This window comes from Gobio gobio, assembly GCF_949357685.1.
Source record: "Gobio gobio genome assembly, chromosome: 2".
Taxonomy (NCBI): domain Eukaryota; kingdom Metazoa; phylum Chordata; class Actinopteri; order Cypriniformes; family Gobionidae; genus Gobio; species Gobio gobio.
In genome coordinates this window covers 38,704,241-38,724,329 of record NC_137098.1, presented here as the reverse complement: position 1 = coordinate 38,724,329, position 20,089 = coordinate 38,704,241, and the positions used below count along the sequence as shown (strand labels likewise).

The 20,089-nt window shown below is 38.5% G+C and overlaps 1 protein-coding gene across 2 annotated transcripts; it reads left to right on the top strand.

The window, feature by feature from the left end:
- Positions 1–3,984: 3,984 nt before the first annotated feature.
- gpt2 (glutamic pyruvate transaminase (alanine aminotransferase) 2) lies at positions 3,985–19,074 on the top strand. 2 transcript variants are annotated; one of them, XM_079837597.1, is made up of 12 exons: positions 4,083–4,421; positions 4,560–4,634; positions 6,285–6,374; positions 9,920–10,028; positions 10,307–10,437; positions 10,526–10,769; positions 11,430–11,509; positions 12,081–12,217; positions 12,664–12,838; positions 12,985–13,140; positions 13,371–13,483; positions 17,650–19,074. In XM_079837597.1, the coding sequence occupies exons 1-12, from the start codon at positions 4,332–4,334 to the stop codon at positions 17,747–17,749; spliced, it is 1,500 nt and encodes a 499-aa protein (XP_079693723.1). In that variant the 5' UTR covers positions 4,083–4,331; the 3' UTR covers positions 17,750–19,074. The 2 variants fall into 2 exon arrangements, with proteins under 2 accessions (XP_079693722.1, XP_079693723.1); XM_079837596.1 differs by having other exon boundaries at positions 3,985–4,634.
- The last annotated feature ends 1,015 nt before the right edge of the window (positions 19,075–20,089 follow it).

Sequence of the window (20,089 nt, the reverse complement as noted above, 5' to 3'; positions counted from 1 at the left end):
AATAAGTGCTGATGTAGGTGAAATAGATATGCTGGTTGAGGCATTGTTTGCCATCACTTTTTAATATTATGACTTGATGAAAACAACTGTTCGATGACGATTTATATGCTACCATAACGAATAATCTGGGTAATAGTTTATAATTGTAATGGATGGCATGTGATGAATGTAGCTTTTTTATATAATAACGTAGGCTATTATGTTTGTGTGGAAATTTAGCATTAGATTGTATTTGTAATCTGTATTAGCCTAATTTGTCCTATATTCCAAAAACACTATCCTGAAATTGTTTAACCTATTTTCCCCTCATATTGAATTGCAAGCTTGTTTGAGACGTTAACCTTCATGATTTTCTGTATGCTGTACAATCAGTTGTAGTCCTTTTTGTAGGTAACGTGCTTGCACAATGTCATAACTTACACTGGAATATGTATAACAAACTTTATTTACCTAATATATAAGCTGTAAGAGTTGTGCAAGATGAGCATCATTGCGAAAGGATCTTACTCTTTAACAACAATTTCTGTGAACAACATAGCAAACTGATCCCAGCTATAAAAATTCAAACATTTGGCAGGAGTATCTGGACTTATATCAGGAGTATCTTGTCAATATCTTAAATCCGGTCCATTTTATACATATAAAATATTACATTTCATTGGTATAATGGATAATTTCATGGTATGAAGATAAGGCTATATGTTTGTAGAATTTAATAGGATTTTGTTCAGTTGAACAGATTATGTAATTTCTTAAATAGTTTTGACAATATCTTCAACTCATTTATAATATTGACGTTCTTAGCAGATGTTTTCATATCAATCACACTTACATGTCTTCTGCTTTCTTTTGTGCTCCAGTTGATGTTGTTGCAAACTCCTCTTAACCCCACCCCACCCCCACTGCCATCTGACAACATGGGATACAATCCTATAGTTGACAAAATCAAAATATCAAATCAAAATACAAAAATACATTTATCATATCATTCCAAAATACAATCAGTCATTACTGGAAAAAGTGTGAGAATATGTTTTAGTTTATAATATAAGAAGCTGATTTATATTTTGAAAGCGAATTACTCAATGAAACTAATCTTGAGTATCATGAAAAATCCTCCCATTCTATGCAAATATGTCATTGCAGCATCTGGAGCTTTTCTATAGCCTGCCTTTGTGGAAAGCATTTCCTTCATCGCTCTAGCAGTCTATTTTTTTAGTCTATTATTTACCCAAACACTGCATATCATACACTGCTTGAAACATGAGACCTGGTGTTTTGAAATTACAACATAAAAGTATTTTGTCCATATCATTTAAAATGGTCATTTAATGCTAAAGCCTGTCAAGTGCGTATTGAAACAGAAAGGAAAATCTTAAAAGAATTTTATATGTGGCTCTGCAGACTTCGTGGTTGTTGGTTGCACTGTGGGAACCCCATGTCCTCTTCATATGCTAAACAAGTCATTGTTCAGCACAACACTGCTCTTTTAACCTCACATAAGATGACGTAGGCTGCTGGTACATAGGGTGTTAATGACGTTTTCGATGTGACTGAAAGACAATCTTGTTTAGGAACTAACTGGAATTATTTCTTTTTGTTATGTTAAAACCTTTCACTGGCATGCCAGCCATTATAAGTGAAAACACTCTTCAGTTTGTCAAATATTTGCCTCTTATAAAAATAACTTATACATAATAATAAAAAAGCAACCTAACAAACAAATGGTGTGGCAGTGAGAGGTAGGCATTCTAAAATGCTTAAGTGTTAGTTTAACAAACACAAATAAACAAACATTATAAAGGCTGTTATCGAGATTTGCTTCCAATAGATGGCAGCATTTCATTCAGATTACATTGCAGTCTACAAATACATTTTCACGTCTCCAGGATTTGACTTTAATTTGTGGTAAAACTCATATTGATGTTGCCTAAATGAGACATTCACCACTAGAGTACTATCGTTCAAAGTGAAAGAAACAGTATGATCTTTATAAACAAGCTCAATTTGCTCTAGTACACTGAGGCCTACAGTTGTGGTCAGAATTATTGGCACCATTGGTAAATAAGCAAAGATGGCTGTAAAAATAAACCTGCATTGTTTATCCTTTTGATCTGTCATTAAAATAATAATGTCATTTAAGTATAATAATTGAATGTATGTGTGTGTGTGTGTGCGTGTGTGTGTGTGTGTGTGTGTGTGTGTGTGTGTGTGTGTGTGTGTGTGTGTGTGTGTGTGTGTGTGTGTGTGTGTGTGTGGTGGTGGTGGTGGTGGTGGTGGTGGTGGTGGTGGGGGGGGGGGGGGGGGGTAAATGTTTTTCTCCAAAACACGTTGGCCGCAAGTGTCATTGTGAGTAATCTCTGAAGTATATATTCTCATTAATATTTACATTTTTCTTAACATGCCAGGGTGACTAGGAAAATAAAAATTGTCTATGACTTCTTGTTTCACAGGAGTATAAATATGAGAAAACACAAACGCCATTTTCTTAAACATTCATCATAATGAGTAAAACCAAATTCTGATGTGCCACAAAAGATTGTTGAGCTTCACAAAATGAAAAGTGGCTGTAAGGAAATAGCTAAAGCTTTGAAAATTCCCATTTCCAACATCAGGGCAATAATTAAGAAGTTCCAATCAACTAAAGATGTAACAAACTCCAGCATATTCAGTTGTCAGAGACGACTGGAACTTCAAAAGGGACCGGAATATATGGTCAGATGAAACAAACAAAACAAAAAAGCTTTTGGCAGCAAACCCACCAAATAAGTTTGGTGCGAACAGGGATAACAAGTACCCCATTCCGGTTAATTTTACCTCTGGATCTTTAATATGGGCCTATTTTGTTTGCTGGCGGTCCTGGACATCTTGTTCAGATAAATGGTATCATGCACTCTAAAAAATGCTGGGTTAAAAACAACTGCAGAAGTTGTTTTAACCCAGCGGTTGGGTTAAATGTCACACAACCAACACAATTGCTGGGTTAAAACAACCCAATTGCAGATTTTCTAGAGTGTGGATTCTACAAATACCAACAGATAAAAAAATAAAAATATTAATGCGCCGTGGTTGGATCTTACATCAGGACAACAAAACAAACATCAAAATCAACACAGAAATGTGTCACTGAGCACAAAACGAAGCTTCTGCCATGGCTGTCCCAGTTCCCTGACCTGAACCCTATAGAAAAGGAGTGGGGTGAACTGAAGAGAAGCAGCACCACCATGGAGCTGGGAATCTGAAGGATCTGGAGAGATTCTGTATGGAGGAATGGTCTCTGATCTCTTGTCAGGTGTTCTCCAAACTCATCAGGCATTATAGGAGAATACCCAGAGCTGTTATCTTGGCAAAAGGAGGTTGCAAAATGTATTTAATTAAAGGGTGCCAATGTGGCCAACGTGTTTTGGAGAAAACTATTTATTTCATAATGTGATTATTTACCCCACACTTTCAATCATTTTACTTTAATGAAAGGTTAGATTTCATTTGATAAACTATGCAGAATATTTTTTACAGCCATCTTTGTTCATATTTACCAGGGGTGCCATTAATTCTGACCACAACTGTGCGTGGGGTATGATGCTATTACCTTATGGCTGGTCCATGTAGGCTAATCATATGATCTCTGTCACTCCTGATTATTCAAGGAATTGTAATTTGTCACTACAAGAAGGGGAAATGTTTTTCTTAAATCAAATGGGTGAAATAACATTATTTAACAGATTCTTTCTTTTTTTGTCTTTCATTCTAAAAAATGATTGACCTCAAGCGACCGGTAAATATATATTGTGTAATATGATATTACACAATACATATTTACCGGTGGCTAAAGCATTTTGCATACTCTTGTGTTCTGTTCTGATGAAATTTTGGCCTGCTGTGACAGTTGGAAAATCTCCTCCCCTTGTACACACCCACCGGCTGCGCTAAACCATACAGCGGTGGGTATTGTAGTTTTATTTATGAGCACTGAATGGTGACGGCGGATCAAGCAGCAGCGTGAGAACTACAACCCCCATGGCGAACAGTAACATGAGCGCAGTGAACGAGAGCGCATAAAGATTGGCGGGTGGATGATAGTAGTCGATGATGAGGCGACTCTCTGAGCGTGATACAGTCAAGCATTTGATAATGCGGATCGGCCTTGTACAGAAGAAACATTTTCTTAAGTGATTTCGTTTTTTATTTGTCATTTTGAACCTTTAATTTTCCTAGCTTGCGGCGAGAACGACGGTTACAGGATCTTTTGCAGTCGCGTCCCTTCACGCGCATCCTTGTTTCGAGCTTTTGAAAGGTTCACCAGACAGACTCGACTTCCTCACTCTGCCGACATGTTTCGCTTGCAGTCACTGGCAGCTCGGTCGTTGATCGCCGGAGCTCTCGATTACTGTGCTCCCTTAACACTGACATCTCTTACCGGGGTGAGACACAAATCTCAAGGTCCGTCCGTGGAGAAGTACGGTCAGATGCGCTTCAGCACCGCCGAGGCTAAAGTGGATGCTGGGCGTCTGGACGTAAAGATGCGGAAGACCCTGACTATGGACACTCTGAACCCGCAGGTGAAGGCTGTGGAGTACGCCGTGAGAGGACCTATCGTCATCAAAGCTGGAGAGATTGAAAGATGCCTGGAGGAGGTGAGAGTGAGACGATGTTAAAATACTAATTTTGCTCCCATGCATCCCAGAGACCGCTAGCCTAACGTTACATGTTTGTAAATGTGCTTTTTTTTTTTTTTTTTTTTTTTTTTTTTTTATAAATAAATGTGCTTCATTTAACTTATTTAATCACAATTATTACCCAGTTCGTGGCTTTTGGATACCTCCTGATTAAAACAAACTACATGTAATTTTTTTTCTAACAAGTTAGAAAACAAAGTTAGTGAAAATGTTTCATTCCTGTGCACAATTGTAACCACTGGCAAAATAGTCAAAATTGCCCTGTTAAACCCAAAAGAAAGTTGTGAACAAAAGTTTAATTCCCCCCCCCCCCGTTTTCAATACATCTTTTATTTTTTATTTTATGTCAGTATTTTGAGTTCTATTTGTTTTTCTCATTGGTCACAAACTGACTACTTGTATGAAGTGGTAACTGATATGATTATTAAGGTTTCTCAGCCTCATAAATAATTTATAATAGAGCCTTTACATCTTATGTGTATCATCAAATATGTTTGTTGTTTGAATATTGTTTTGAACATGCTTCCATTTCTGGAGATTTGACTCATCTTTTTTTAAAGGAATAAACCGCTCTGGGCTGCATTTGCCAAAATCATTGAAAGTCCAAGTAGATTGTTGAACCATTTTCACCAATGCAATGATCTTCGTTCACAATGCTTTAGAGAAATGCAGCCTGTCATTTACACCAGCAATCTTGAAAAATCTTTAAAATCTTAAATTCAAAACTTTCATTCGTTGTTTAAAACACTATGTAAAATATAGCAATTTCAAGCAAATTTTGCTCACAAATGTTTATGTTGAAATTAAATGGATTAAATGTTCATTTTAGGGGGAAACCTGCTGTAAGATCACTTCTACTCTAGTTTCTGGATCGATCTGAAGACACCCCTTCAGGGATACTGCTTTACATACCAAATGTGCTCAGTGGTTGGAAGTAATGCCCTACTACATGCTTTGTAGTTGCTCATTTTAACCCTCCCCCCTCCCTTTCTTATTGTGTCCATGTGGGCTGCTTAGTTTGAATGGAACTGTTCATTCAGCTCACTTTCTAACCTCCTTGCAGAATGTAGAAGTTAGTTTGAGCTTGCATGCTCAGCTATGACAGATGAGCACTTCGGAAGCGAGCTCTATTTATATCCCATCAACAGGTGTTATCTGGACCTCTGACAAGGGCATAATGTGGCCTTCATTGACAGTTGTCATGCCCTTAAAAACTTTGTTAAACTTTGTTGTAATGCCCTTAGCATGTGACTACATGGTACAGAATAACGACTACAGTGGCATACAATCAATGACATCGAAAGTAACGTAGGAAAATGATCATTTATGTCTGTAGAAGGTCATAATATTGAGGTTGATTTCACGACATCACAGATTTCTGCAAATGTAGCATAGCCTGCTTTTCGTTATCAAAACTAATTATGCGTGTCCAGACAAACACCTGCTTTCACTGCAGTATTGGTAGACATGATGATTTCCCTACAGCTGTTTGGTGCATGTGGGGGCAGGTTTATTTGGTGTGTGCTTTGCAGCCTGAATTCTGGGCAAGAATTAGGGCATTTTAGAAGCATTGTTCATATAATGGGCATCTCTCTTACTCTCTTATAGGGTGGAACGAAACCCTTTTCTGAAGTCATCAAAGCCAACATCGGTGACGCACATGCCATGGGACAGCAACCAATCACCTTCCTCAGACAGGTAACCGCAAATGCACAAATCATTCTAGTCTTAAAGAGGGTCATCTCAAAATAAGTTGGCATTAAATTAAGGAATTTGCTACTTTTTTTGAAAAATGCATATTTTTTCCCCCTGAACTGTTGATTGTGCCAAAATGTAGCAGAATATTAGCTATGCAATGGTTCTTAAACTATATCTCTCTACTACACGACTCTTCTAGTCTTTAAAAACAGCATTGGTATCTTAGGGTGCTTTCACACTTTGTTTGATTGCCTGGTCCGAACGCCAGTTTGATTGCTCCCCTTACCCTCTGCTGGCTTGTATTCTCATTATATTATTTGGGTCTGAACTGCGGTGCATTTGCATAAAAGCAGCGGCTGTTTTCCCATGTTTCTTGGTAAGGACGACGCAGGAGCATACACGTTTTGGTGTTTAAGCCTTAAAGGGATAGTTCACCCAAAAAGGAAAATGTCATAATTTACTCACCCTCAAGTTGTCCCAAGCCTGTATGAGTTTCTTTGTTCTGCTGAACACAAAAGAAGATATTTTGTAGAATGTTTGTAACCAAACAGATTGACTACCATAGTATTGTTTTCCCTACTAACAGAGAAACTCATACAGGCTTGGTACAACTTGAGGGTGAGGAAATTATGACAGGATTTTCATTTTTGGGTGAACTATCCCGTTAAGTTTTTAAGCATCAGCACATGACAGCACTTGCGTCTATCTGACGTGAATGTATTGGAAACGGACTGAAGTCCGTTTCTGCTGAAGGCGAGCAGAAATTAGATATACATTCTCTCTGCTTACAGTGTGTCTATCACGCTTGTCTGGAAAGTGAGCGAGAACATGCACACACAGATTTATCAAATCATATGTCTCATCAATAGCGTTTCACTTCTGCAATTTTGTACGATTGCGTACATATCAGCAGTTAACTGTACCGAAGTTGGCATAAACCATACCCTTTTTAGGACTCGTGTACTGTTCGCGAGGAAAACGAGGTCAGGAAAAAAAGCATTCACCTCATCTAAACTCTGACCTCAATTGAACCCGGGTGTGCACCAGAAGTACTAGTGTGAAAGCTTCCTTAGAAACAAGATTAGTGAAAGTCTTAGACCTTTGTAGTTTGAACAGGTTTATTCAGGATAATGAGGAGTCTGATTCCAGTGGCTTGAAGGAAAAGCAGCTTTTGTTTACCACTCACAGTTTTGGAACACAATGTACATTCCAGTGGAAGATTTATCGTCTCTTTTTATTGGCCTAGTTTAGTCAGAGTTGATCTAGCCTGTCATTATGAGCTGAACAAAAGCTTGTGTGATGGCCTGGAACTGCAGCTTGTGAATATTTTTTTTGAGCCAACAAGACAGCTTTTCATGCTAGCATGATAGTCGAATGTTGCATACCAATTCGCCTACTTATACTATGCCATAAAAGTAAGTACTGTTTTTGTGAAGAAAAAGTACATGCGTTTGAGTGTGAAGCAGAATAGTAGGCAAGCTTTGGTACATATTAGTTACGTGCATCCTGTCACCGATTAAACTGCCCTTTCAATAATTTTGTCACCGTTAAAATCCTCCACATTCAATTTAATGTAATTTAATTTCCAATTGTATCAGAGCCTTGTCCAACATGCAATGGGTTGTGGGCAATATTTGCCATTAGTGTGTGCACAGACCAGCACTTTGGATTCTAACCAGAAAAAGTAGACCATCCGGTTATCTTTGTAATACTCATTTCAACATACTACGATTTGGGACACACTAATTCTAATTTTGAATACTATTTAGGTCTGATAGATAGTATGTGAATTGGGATGCAGCGATAGTCTCTTATCAGTGTGGTCATATGATTACAGAAAAGGGAGCCAAAGGGAAGCTGCCTCTGTCTGACCTGTATGAGTTATTATGGCTTGGAAACTTTGTTCCCAAGCATAACTGAATCCAAGCCAGATGGCAGGTGGAGCCCAGTCCCTCCCAAAGTTCCTGCTCAAAATTCTGATTCCAATTCAGTGTGCATACTAGGGCTGCCACTAACGGCTATTTTTATATCGATTAATCTATCGACTAATTTATCTCAATTTTCAACAATTTTACTTAAAAACATTTCATTTAACTTGCAACATTGGCATTCAGTAGTGTACTATAAAAGTATAAATGTAAACACGCCCTTGACAAAGTGTAAAAGAGTAAAAATATAAAAAGGTACACATTTGTAAACCAACATAACAAAAAAAAGAGAATATCAGCAAATACTTTTTATATAGAATAGTGTTGTCACGATACTAAAATTATGACTTTGATAAGATGCCAGACTAAAATACCTCAATACCGATACTGAATCCATACCATGGCAAAAAACAGTACAATTAATTGAATAATATGACAGAACTTACTATTCATTGTTGTATCATTGTTTTAGGGTTAAAAAACCCCTAAAAACTCACTTGGCCGGCATGTTCCTGCCCTGCCCTGCTTCACACAGAATATTAGGTCCGGCCCTTTAAGAGCTGCACGGACCAAATTCATTGTAACACCCGATTTCTCTTTCAACTCTGTATACGTTCACTAAAGACATATCCGACTGCGCTTACCAGAATACTCGCCAGGACCTGAGTGAGCACGTCCCGGCTGCACTGCACTTTTCTGTTGCTTACTTTTTCTGAGCCGCACATATATTTGACTGTTCTGCTTCCATTGTTTCGTGCAGAGCTCACACACACACGTCCTCACTCCTGCTGTCACACATTGATGCAGATTAAGACTGCTCTTATTAGAGTGCTGTCATTTTTAAAGTACCGGTACTAATACAATTTCATATCGTACCCAACTTACCCAGTCGACTAAAAATATTGACGTCGACTAATTAACAGCGTCGACGCAGTCGATTGTGTCGACCAATCGCGACAGGCCTAGTGCATACAAAGTCACACAAACACATTTCCTATATAGAAATTTAATTTGAATTGCAGAAAAAGGTTTGCTATGGGAGAATACTCTATCGGAATCTCTCATAGCATTGAGAGTTTAGCAGAAATACGCTGGCAGTAGGTGTGCCTGTGCCACTGATCTATGCTCTTACACCTAAACACAATACATTTTTAAAGGTGCAGTGTGTGAATTTTAGCGGCATCTAGTGGTGAGGTTGTGAATTGCAGTCACCCACCGCTCACCCCTCCCTTTCGAAGTACATGTAGAAGCTACGGGGGCCGACACAGGACGAAAATGTCGCCTTCGGAGAGAGCAGAGAGAGCGACTAACGCTTTGTAGAGAAGTTTGTCCGTTTAGGGCTACTGTAGAAACATGACGCAGCAAAATGGCGATTTAACTGTATGGGGACACGTGGTGTATAGAGATAGAAGTGGCTCATCCTAAGGTAATAAAAACATAACGGTAAATTATGTAAGGTCTTTATACAAAACATAGTTATGTATTTTATATTGCATTTCTGTCAATAGATCCTCATAAATACTACACACTGCACCTTTAAGTGCCAATATAACATCATGGAACTCACTGACTACAGACAAATAACAGTGTTTTATCTGTATTTGTTCTTTTGTGCAGGTGGTGGCTCTTTGCACGTTCCCTGAGCTGATGGACAGCCCCAGTTTCCCAGAGGATGCGAAATGGAGAGCACGGCGTATCCTGCAGGGCTGCGGGGGATACAGTCTTGGTGTGTGCATTTGTCCCCTCTGAGAACGTGTTGTTGAAACTGGTTAAGACCGTGACATTGAATCAAATGCTTTTTTTTGTTATTATTAATTTTTTAGATAAAATATAAAACTGTTTTCAACATGGCTCTGTAGCGATGGGAAAGCATCCATGATATCTTGTTATCGCAGTTCTCAGGAAGCTGGGCAACAATTGACCAGTATTGCAACATTCTGTTCTATTCAGTGTTGTTTTGCAGTAGTAAGTGCTACAGTGCTAACGCATGCATTTCTGTCACAGGGGCATATAGTGCAAGCCAGGGTGTAGAGTACATCCGCAAAGACATTGCCGCATACATAGAGCACAGAGATGGATTTCCTTCAAACTGGGAAAACATTTACCTCACCACTGGAGCTAGTGATGGCATTATGGTAATTGTACATTTACAATAAATCAGAGACTTGACCTAGACTGCTTGCTTGGCATGTGTTACCAACAAACCCAAACTTTGTTTTTAAGACTATTCTGCGGTTACTGGTGTCTGGGAAAGACTCTTCTCGGACCGGTGTAATGATCCCAATCCCTCAGTACCCACTTTACTCCGCTGCAATCTCCGAGATGGATGCAGTACAGGTCAACTACTACTTGGATGAGGACAACTGCTGGTCCCTAGACATCAATGAACTTTACAGAGCCTATCAGGCTGCCAAACAGCACTGCCAGCCCCGCGTCATTTGCATCATTAACCCTGGCAATCCTACGGGTAGGTAAATTGTAGAAGCTATTCTTGTGTGCTAGGAAACCTAATGCCCCTGTGGTTGTTTGGATCCAATAGCATGTGCCCTGGAAAGAAGAGCATGTCCTTTTTCCAGTCATGATCCCTCGTGATTGGGGATGATGCTTATGAGATCTAATATTACATGCATATGATTTCAGGCAATATTATGTCTTCTGAAGCTGATTACTTTGTGTGATGAAGATAAACCAATTTAAGCAGTAATTAGAAGAAACTTGCATGTGGAATATAGAGTATTCTGTGTAGAATTCAAATGGGTCGGATACATTTGTGATTTTCTCCAGCTTGTGCTATTCTGTCTTTGGTGTGATGGTGTACTGTATGGTGTATTTAATGTCATGCTGATGCAAAACCAGGTGTTTCGCTCCAATGAAAAGCATATTTACCTTATCTGAAACATTCCCTATACACTGTGCCATTCACTGTTTTGGAAATGGTAAATGTAAAAAAAAAAGAACTATTTACTGATTTCACACACCGCTTTAGCACCTCGTCACACACTTCAGGTTCAGAGCACGTAATTAGACAAAATCTGATGAGACTCTGTATTAAAATATGCTACTTCAAGATGCGTCATGCTAGGTTTGATGTTGATGCAAATGATGTACTTTGCTTTACCCTTTACAGGTCAGGTCCAGAGTAAAAAATGCATTGAAGAAGTCTTGCACTTTGCTTATGAGGAGAATCTCTTTGTTATGTCAGATGAGGTAATTGCAGTCTGTGCTCTTTTGCTTTCACTATTTGAATTAGAAAGTCTTTTAGTTAAGATAGAAGTGGATTATCTTTAAACTTGCTACTGTTTAAAATTTTGGGGTCAGTAAGATAAAAAAAGGATGCATTAAATTGATCATAAATGACAGTAAAGACATTTTATAATGTTACAAAAACATTCTATTTTAAATAAATGCTTTTCTTTTTATTCATCAAAGAAAAAAAATATCATGGTTTCCACAAAATGTTGAAATCATAAGAAATGTTTCATCATAATATTTCCGGAGGATCATGTGACACTAAAGACTTACATTTTGCTACATCACAGGAATAAATTACATTTTTAAATGTATTACATTGTCTTTTTGATCAAATTAAAGCGGTCTTAGTTACTATAAGAGACATCTTTCATAAACCGTAAAAAAAATCTCATACCGACTTCAAACGTTTAAGTGTGAAACTATTTGAAAGTATGTGTGCCTCAGTTACCTAAATCCTGTTTTAACATGTTTGACTTCGCCACATGACCGTTGTGTTCTCCGTGTTTGCTTGTTCTGTTGCTGGTAGGTGTATCAGGAAAATGTGTACGCTCCTGACTGTCAGTTCCACTCCTTCAAGAAGGTGCTATATGAGATGGGTCCTGAGTATTTCAACAGTGTGGAGCTTGCCTCCTTCCATTCCACTTCCAAAGGCTACACGGGAGAGTGAGTGTCCCTATCCTTTAACCTCTGCAGGGGTCAGCATGTGCCTTAATTCGAGATGGCCTCCTTATGATCAGCTTTCACTGACCCTTCACACACTTTCACATGACATAAGCACAGTTTCCTGAAACATATATTTAGACATCGTCTGGCTTTGTAATTTACTATTTTAAATAGATGCGATGTAGAAATATCTACCACCTTCAGTGTCAAGTTATTGGTATTTGTAAGGACCGCTTGAACTGGTAGAGTTTTAAAGGCAGTTCAATGCATTATTACATTAAATGTAATATTTGTTAACTCACTCTTCTAACTGAGAGTTAAAAGTTGAATGTGGCCTGACTGGAATTAAATGACTTGTGATTTTTCTGACATAACTATAAATATTTATGTTTTGGATGTTTCCTCGTCCTTCAATTCAGAGAACTCATGTCCATGTCCTTCCACAGGTGTGGCTTCAGGGGTGGATATATGGAGGTGATCAACATGGATTCAGAGGTCAAGACCCAGCTGGTGAAGCTTTTATCAGTTCGACTGTGCCCCCCTCTGGCTGGCCAGGCTGCAATGGATGTCATCGTCAACCCTCCACAACCAGACGAGCCCTCGTTCAAACAGTTCCACCAGGTCGGTCGTGTGGTCTGGTGAAGTAAAGCACATTGTGTGCTGACACTGACTGCAACTTCATTATCAGTAACCGGTTATCATGCAAACAGTCGTAAAGCATTTCTGTTGACTGGGTGTGATTTTCATGTTTGTCTGATCTCTTACAGGAGAAATCGTCAGTGCTGGGTGCTTTAGCAGAAAAAGCTAAGCTAACTGAGCAGATCCTGAATGCAGTTCCAGGAATCAAGTGTAATCCCGTCCAGGGGGCCATGTATGCCTTTCCTCGCATCTTTATCCCTCCTAAGGCAGTGGAGGAAGCCAAGGCAAGTGCTCCTACTTCAGCAGAACTTGAGCTTTCTGGTGGAGTTTTATTGCTTTGGGAATCGTGGTCCTAGGTGTCTGCTGATTCCACTCGAGAAGCTACTCTTCTACTCAGAAGTAACCTGTGTTCTGTAACTCAACTTTAATTACTTCAGAAAAATGTCTGAAATGAAAGGAATTAGCTGTTACTGAGGGAGTGTATGTGTAAAATCTGACTGATTTGGCTCGGCAGGCTCTAGGAATGCAGCCTGACATGCTGTACTGCCTGAGGTTGCTGGAGGAGAAGGGGATCTGTGTTGTTCCTGGCAGTGGCTTTGGACAGAAAGATGGAACGTATCATTTCAGGTAAACTTGCTCAGGTTATTCGAACAGATTCAAACTTTTTATCTGATTCTTTACGTGACCCCCCCTGGAAGTACACCATGTGAAATTTGCCATCTTTTGTCATAGGCACATTTTCACCTGTCATGCGAGTATTCAGTCTAGCTCATTCAGATTGGCTCATGGCACGCAGACGCACACAGTTTCAAACCTTACACTAGCAACTCTCCTGAGCAGTGACATGACTGCAAACAGAAGAACATAAGTAGAGTTCATGGTTTTCAAAAACGTTGCACTGTTAAAGCATCTAATTTAATATATTGAAACATTTGTTTCTAGAAACAAATAAATTAAAAAAACATGCGTTTAAAAATTTGCTGCGATGCACTTCCATACATAGGTATCATTCATAGACCGTAAAAAAATATGGACGATGCGACTTCATTGACTTCCGCTGACGAGAGTTGAAGCTTTCAGAGGCCCGCACACGGCACTGACATCTTGCGCAGATTTTGGACAGAGTCTGTGCAGTAGTGATCTCGGGACCGGAGTTGCACAGTAGAGAGTAGGAAGTAGAGGCGCGATTATCAAAAGCCCGCCCACACTCACAGATGCAAAACAAGTTATAATGTTGGTGTTAAATAAACAGTTATGAAATGTAGAAATTAAAACTAAAGCTCCAATCTCCTCCCAAAAATCCCGAACAAAGTCTGTCTGTGTGCCTCAGTGACAACTTCACTCAGAGAAGCTGTCAATCATGACATAACACCCCCCGTTTTTATATAGGGCCCTATGAAATCCGTTTTATTTTTTCCCAAATTCAGTTTTTTCTGTTTTAATTTTTGGGAATTCAGTTCTTTTTACCCTTAACTGTTATTTTAGTCGTAAAAAGAGTTTGTTTTTAATGTTAATATAATAGAACATAAAATAGGAATGACCTTACATTTATTGAGGTAACAAACATCACATTTACTTTTCAGGACAAATACTGCATGATGCAACATAACACTGCACTCTAAGTACTTCAAGTCACAACAAAATATTAGTGCTGTGAATTGATAATAAAAAATAAAAAAACAAATTAATCAAAAAAAAAATTCTGTAATTAATCATGATTATTTGCAATTAAACATTGGAGTTTTTAATATTTTGATATTGTAATAATTTCAGTTACTCTCCAAATTAATGAAGAAACAATTTAAAGACAGCATATTTTAAATGTGTTGTAATGGCATGTTTTTATGAATGAAGGCCAGTGTCACTGATACTAATGTCTCTTTGAAACATTAACGACGTTACATTACAGTATAACTGAAAGCAACCAATTTCAGAATTAGGTGTGACAAAATGGCTCGATAGTGCTACCTACAATTTTTATTAAACGCAGCTCGCGCTGTTTCACGTACAAGTATGAAATTCGGTTCACAAATGTAACCGCCCAATACCTACAAAAAGTCAGATGGAGCTCAATCTGAAAGCCCAACAGGAAGTGAGATATTTAAAATTTTCCAAAGCACGATTTTCTCAAAGATTTTTTTTCGTAATAATAGAGCACATTACAAAAATGCCAATCAACAGGCAGTGGGTGGAGTGAAATGTCCTCTATTATTATGAAAAAAATCTTTGGGAAAATCGTGCTTTGGAAATGCATGATTCTTCAAATAGGCGTCCTTCGTAAATGCAGCATATTAATTATGAAAAACGGCTTTTTGAGAAAGCACATTTAATTATGAAAATATCGCTTTTTAAACACAACATGAAGATGATATTGTGAAATCTATCAAACAGTAAGTGTTGTTTTCATTCACATTTATTTATTTTATTTAATCTAATTATTGCAGAATAAACTGGTACATTTAATTGTTTTATTGAATTCATTCTCATTTCGAGTAATTTTGTCCTCCATAACTTTTAGCTTTAAGATGTTTTGTGAATACGGCCCCAGGCCTGAAGACATCTACATGTCAATATTAGTTAGTCATAGCGCCACCTGCTGGCAACAGTAAATGGCATGCTTTACACTGTAATTCACTCTCTGAAAAACATTGAAATATGCCATGAAGTACAAAACATGCTAGAAGCATGTTAAATCATGCAACACTCGGCTAAGTGCTAATATATTTGATTAATGCCACGAAACAGGAAGTTGTTGTAACTCAGGCATACAATGAATACGATCTGCCCCAAAGTTCCCCTGTTTGAGAAGAGTCCTGCCCTGAACACATCTACATGACAATATTCAGTTATAGTAATAGCACCACCCACTGACAACAGGAAGTGACGTGTTTAACACTGGTGCACTACTAGCAACATGCTAAAATATGCAATTGAGTACTAAACATGATAGAACCATTCTAAAACATGCCAGCAACACGCTAAAGCATGCTATTATCACCATGAAACAGGAAGTTGTTGTAACTCAAGCATGCAATGTCCAATCTGCATTAAAGTGCCCTGGCCTGGAGACATCTACACGCCAAAATTTAGTTAGTCATAGCGCCACCACCTGGTAGCAGGAAGTGTGGCAAATACAAATGACTGACATAGACCTCATATTTTTATATACCTAAATGCTTATTTCCCAGCGTCCTCTTTTCCTAAATCCACCGGGTGGTGGCGGCACGGTTGCGAGGGCCCTTTCTTTGCTGCTTGCAGCTTTAAAGGGGTGGTAAAACACATTCTTTTGAAGGCTTGATTGTGTTTGTGAGGTGCACTGTAACATGTGTTCATGCTTCGTTTTAAAAAAAATTGCCTTATTTTTCATATATTTGACCTTTATTCTACACTGCTCTGTCCCTCCTTGTAAAACGGTCTGATGCTTTCCGGGTTGTATGAAGCCAGTCCCTCAAAAATACGCAGTGGGCTCAGATTGGTTAGCTGGCCCAGTGTGTTGTGATTCGCTAACCGCAGTGCACGTCGGAAACGTCACGCCCCTTACCGCCCGAATCAGACCCAGAACATTTGAGTGAAGATGATCGAGCAGAACCTGTTCAGTCCTCAAGAGTAAAGGCTGCGGATCTATAATGATCGCTACTGAATGGCACTTTAACTTTTGTATTTTTTAGAACGATTATAGCCAAATATCTGTCGCAAGAACTAACCCAAAACGAACACTAAGCACTGGCTTTAACTAGTAAGTTAGCCAAATCACACACAGAACCATGTTTAGCATGCCTGTAGATAAATAATACATAAAAGCTCTAATCAAAGAATCATTTACACTAATGCCAGGTTCGCTGTTGAGATTTTAACGTTAGTGTTTGTAACGGTAGGTGTTCGTCGGATAACGTTAAGTATGAATGAGCATTTGACAGACTGGTTTGCAGAACAGCGTTGTCATCTGTTTACTTCCTTGCTACAACGCACAATTAACCTATTACAGGAAAACACATCGATGAAAAATAAATCAGACTTACAGGTTGTGGCCCGTAAACAGCTTCTGTTTGTAAATCCAGCTTTCAGGACAAGCCGTTGTGCATATCCTGTATTAAAGTTTGTGGAAGTTTGTGTTGTCCTCCGTGAAATGTGCAGCGCGCGCGTCGTGCATCCACGCACCGGCAGTGTTTTTTTCACGCAGCTGACGTTGTGCAAATCTGGCATTGAAATCGCGAAGACGGTGGATGCAGGGAGCCCTGCGCGCGCCTGATTCCCCGCTGACTTAAACACACGTGCATATAACATGCTGTATGTTAAACGCTCTGCAACGCACCCCCTTCCCAAGGAAGGCTGAACAGAGCAAGTACCCCAGACCTGCAATCCGGATGAAAATAACAGCGTTTCTTCGGCATTGCGGCAAAAACACAGCCTACTAACGCTTCCCCGCGGCGATACAAAATTGCCTCGCCCCCCTTATTTCATATTCTCGGAGGAGGGGTTTATGTAAATATTGGGCCTGGTGATGTCAGCAAAACCTGGGTGAATGTGTAGTAGTCCCTAGTGGCCGTTTGCTGTAGTCCTTAGAAACTGATTTCTTTAAAAGCAAATATCTCCCTTTGCTTTAAACTTTGAACGTTGTAACTTTGCAGATGTTGTTTATGCTCAAGCAGCAACATTACACGTTAGCTAAAGTTAGAATAGTGAAATCGTGGTTTACCACCCCTTTAATGTGATATTGTTTCCAGTTGCAGGCACCTGTGTTGTAATAGTTTATATACCAGTAACACTGTTTTCCCTGCTTGTCTTTGTTTCAGGATGACAATCTTGCCATCCACAGAGAAGCTAAAGGTACTTCTTGGCAAAGTGCAAGATTTCCACATCAGTTTCCTGAAAGAGTATACTGCTCTGGAGTAACTACAGAGATGAGATGTGTCCTGATTTGGAAAACATATGCTGGCTCGCTCCAGCACTACTTAACACGCTAACTACTCGTTTAACTGTAGAGGTAGTGCTGAGTATCTTGCTAATGTTTTTTTTTTCATTCTAATTTTAAACATGATTTAATGAAGTTTGTAGAAATACAGCCTCGTTTACCAGTACTAATAATTTCAGGAAATGGTTTCTGGATGAGTTTTGGGGAACTATTTGTGGTTTAGTCAGACATGTAACACTGTTTGAATGTTGATTTTTTTACAACCCATTAGAGAAAATGGGATACAGCAACATTGTTTCTTTTTCCCATTTAAAATGTGCTTTTAAACCATTCATTCTGCAGCAGGGTGTGTGGCTAATAGACACCCTCTATCATACATGAGATTCAGTTACAAATATTATTTATTAACAACTGAAATGTGAGGTTTGACAAGATTGACATGCACAGTTGAAAATCTTTTGTAGCACCTTATATGAACTACTCAACTATTTTGCCTGATGCAAATTTAGCCATTTCGCTTTGGTAAGGGGGAAGATGTGGTGTGGGTTGTGATGTGACGTGACTAACACATTCGTGTTATGGTTCTGGAAATTTTACAAGGAGGGACTCTTTTGATGTTTTTGTTGTCCTCATCTTTAGTTGCACTCATTGCCATGCAATGTACATAAACATTTTATTTTAGAAAATTACAAGCCTGGTCACAAGTTAAGCTTCTGTGGAAGATTGTGACCGTTGAAATCATGGACTGAAGGAAGCATGTGTGGAGAAAGTGCTGGCTTGTAATTCTTTATTTTATTTCCTCTTGATTTTTGCGTTGCAAGTTATTTTAAACTACTAAACAAAATTCTGTACCATGATGCTGATCATAATCAAAGCCTGAAGATGATGAGTTCATGAATAACTAACATGGCATGTGCACATGAAATCGTGACATCAGTAGCGAACAGCCAATCACATGCTTTGAAACAGTGAGGCTTCTGCCAAACTTGACTATCAGGTGAAATTCTCCCTCTCTGACATCTCATCTTTCATATCAAAACCATTAATGGTGAATGGATATTGTTAATGCACTCTTGCATTTCTTTGAACTTATCACTTCATATGAGGTGCCTTTTACTCATGCCTGTGAACTTTTAATGAAATGAGTTTACATACATGCATTAATAGCTTGTAATATTGAATTTTCTAAAAAAAAAGCTTGTTTGTTTCTTCATGTATTTTTTGTTTACAGATTTTTGGAAATTGGCCCAACGTTAACAGTGTATATAGTATTTTCAATTGAATATTAAAGTTATGCAGACTGTTATTCACTTTAGTCTATTTGTCTCATTTAAGCACTGCTTTCAGTTGTCAGAACATAAAAAACAAAAGGTAGGCCTACAACCACTTAAAGTTTCCCGTGTCAATTTAGATGGGGATGGCTGCAGAAAGACCGGCTTTTAACGATGACTCCATTATTAACCCTTGTGCATCAATAATAATAAAAAAAAAGAATATGTTCATGTAAAGAAAAAAAACCCCTCAAATGTAATATGGGGAGCACAGACGGTCTCATTTTAAAGAAGACCCATGGCAGATTAGTGTTGAAGGAAAAAGTCATAAAAGTTTAACTTTATGAAAACTGCTAGAAAATCAAAGCCATAAATCTAAACAAGTTGTGTTCCAAATTTGAGGTATATACATACATGTATAAATAAAAACAAAGAGCTTTCAGTAAGATTTTGTTTAGGCACAGTGCCAAATTTTCACATTAGATCCCAGCAAAGCTTCACGCAGTGGTTGTTGGATTTGTGATTTGCAGTTGAGTTTTCTCTTTCATATTTCGCTCGCGAGCACACACACCACACTCGGACATCCATACCAACACACCCACACAATTATAGCTGCATAATTTATCCAATTGGCTCTATAATATGCATAAGCAGAAAACAGAAATAATGTGAGTATTTGCTTTATAGGCCAAATCTGAAAAAATGGCACCATCTGATTAAAAATGGTGAATATTTAAATTGTGAAGCCTTGCCAACAGAATGAAAGCCTATTAACAAAGATCACGTCATTTTATAGTTAAATTAGGCTATAGTTAAATGGCACTGGGATTGAAAATTGCAGTTAATGAGTTTCAAATGGGACATTTTTGTCCAAAAGGTCCAGGGTGAAACTATTTTGTGTAGGCCTACCTAGTGCAAAACAGATTTAATGAAGGAAATGGGTGTGAAATGGTCAAATTCCACAAAAATCTTTTTCCATTAGAATGCACAAGGGTTAACGGTGTAACGTTGGGATTTACTGCCCTCTGGTGTTCTTTGCAGCCCGCAGGA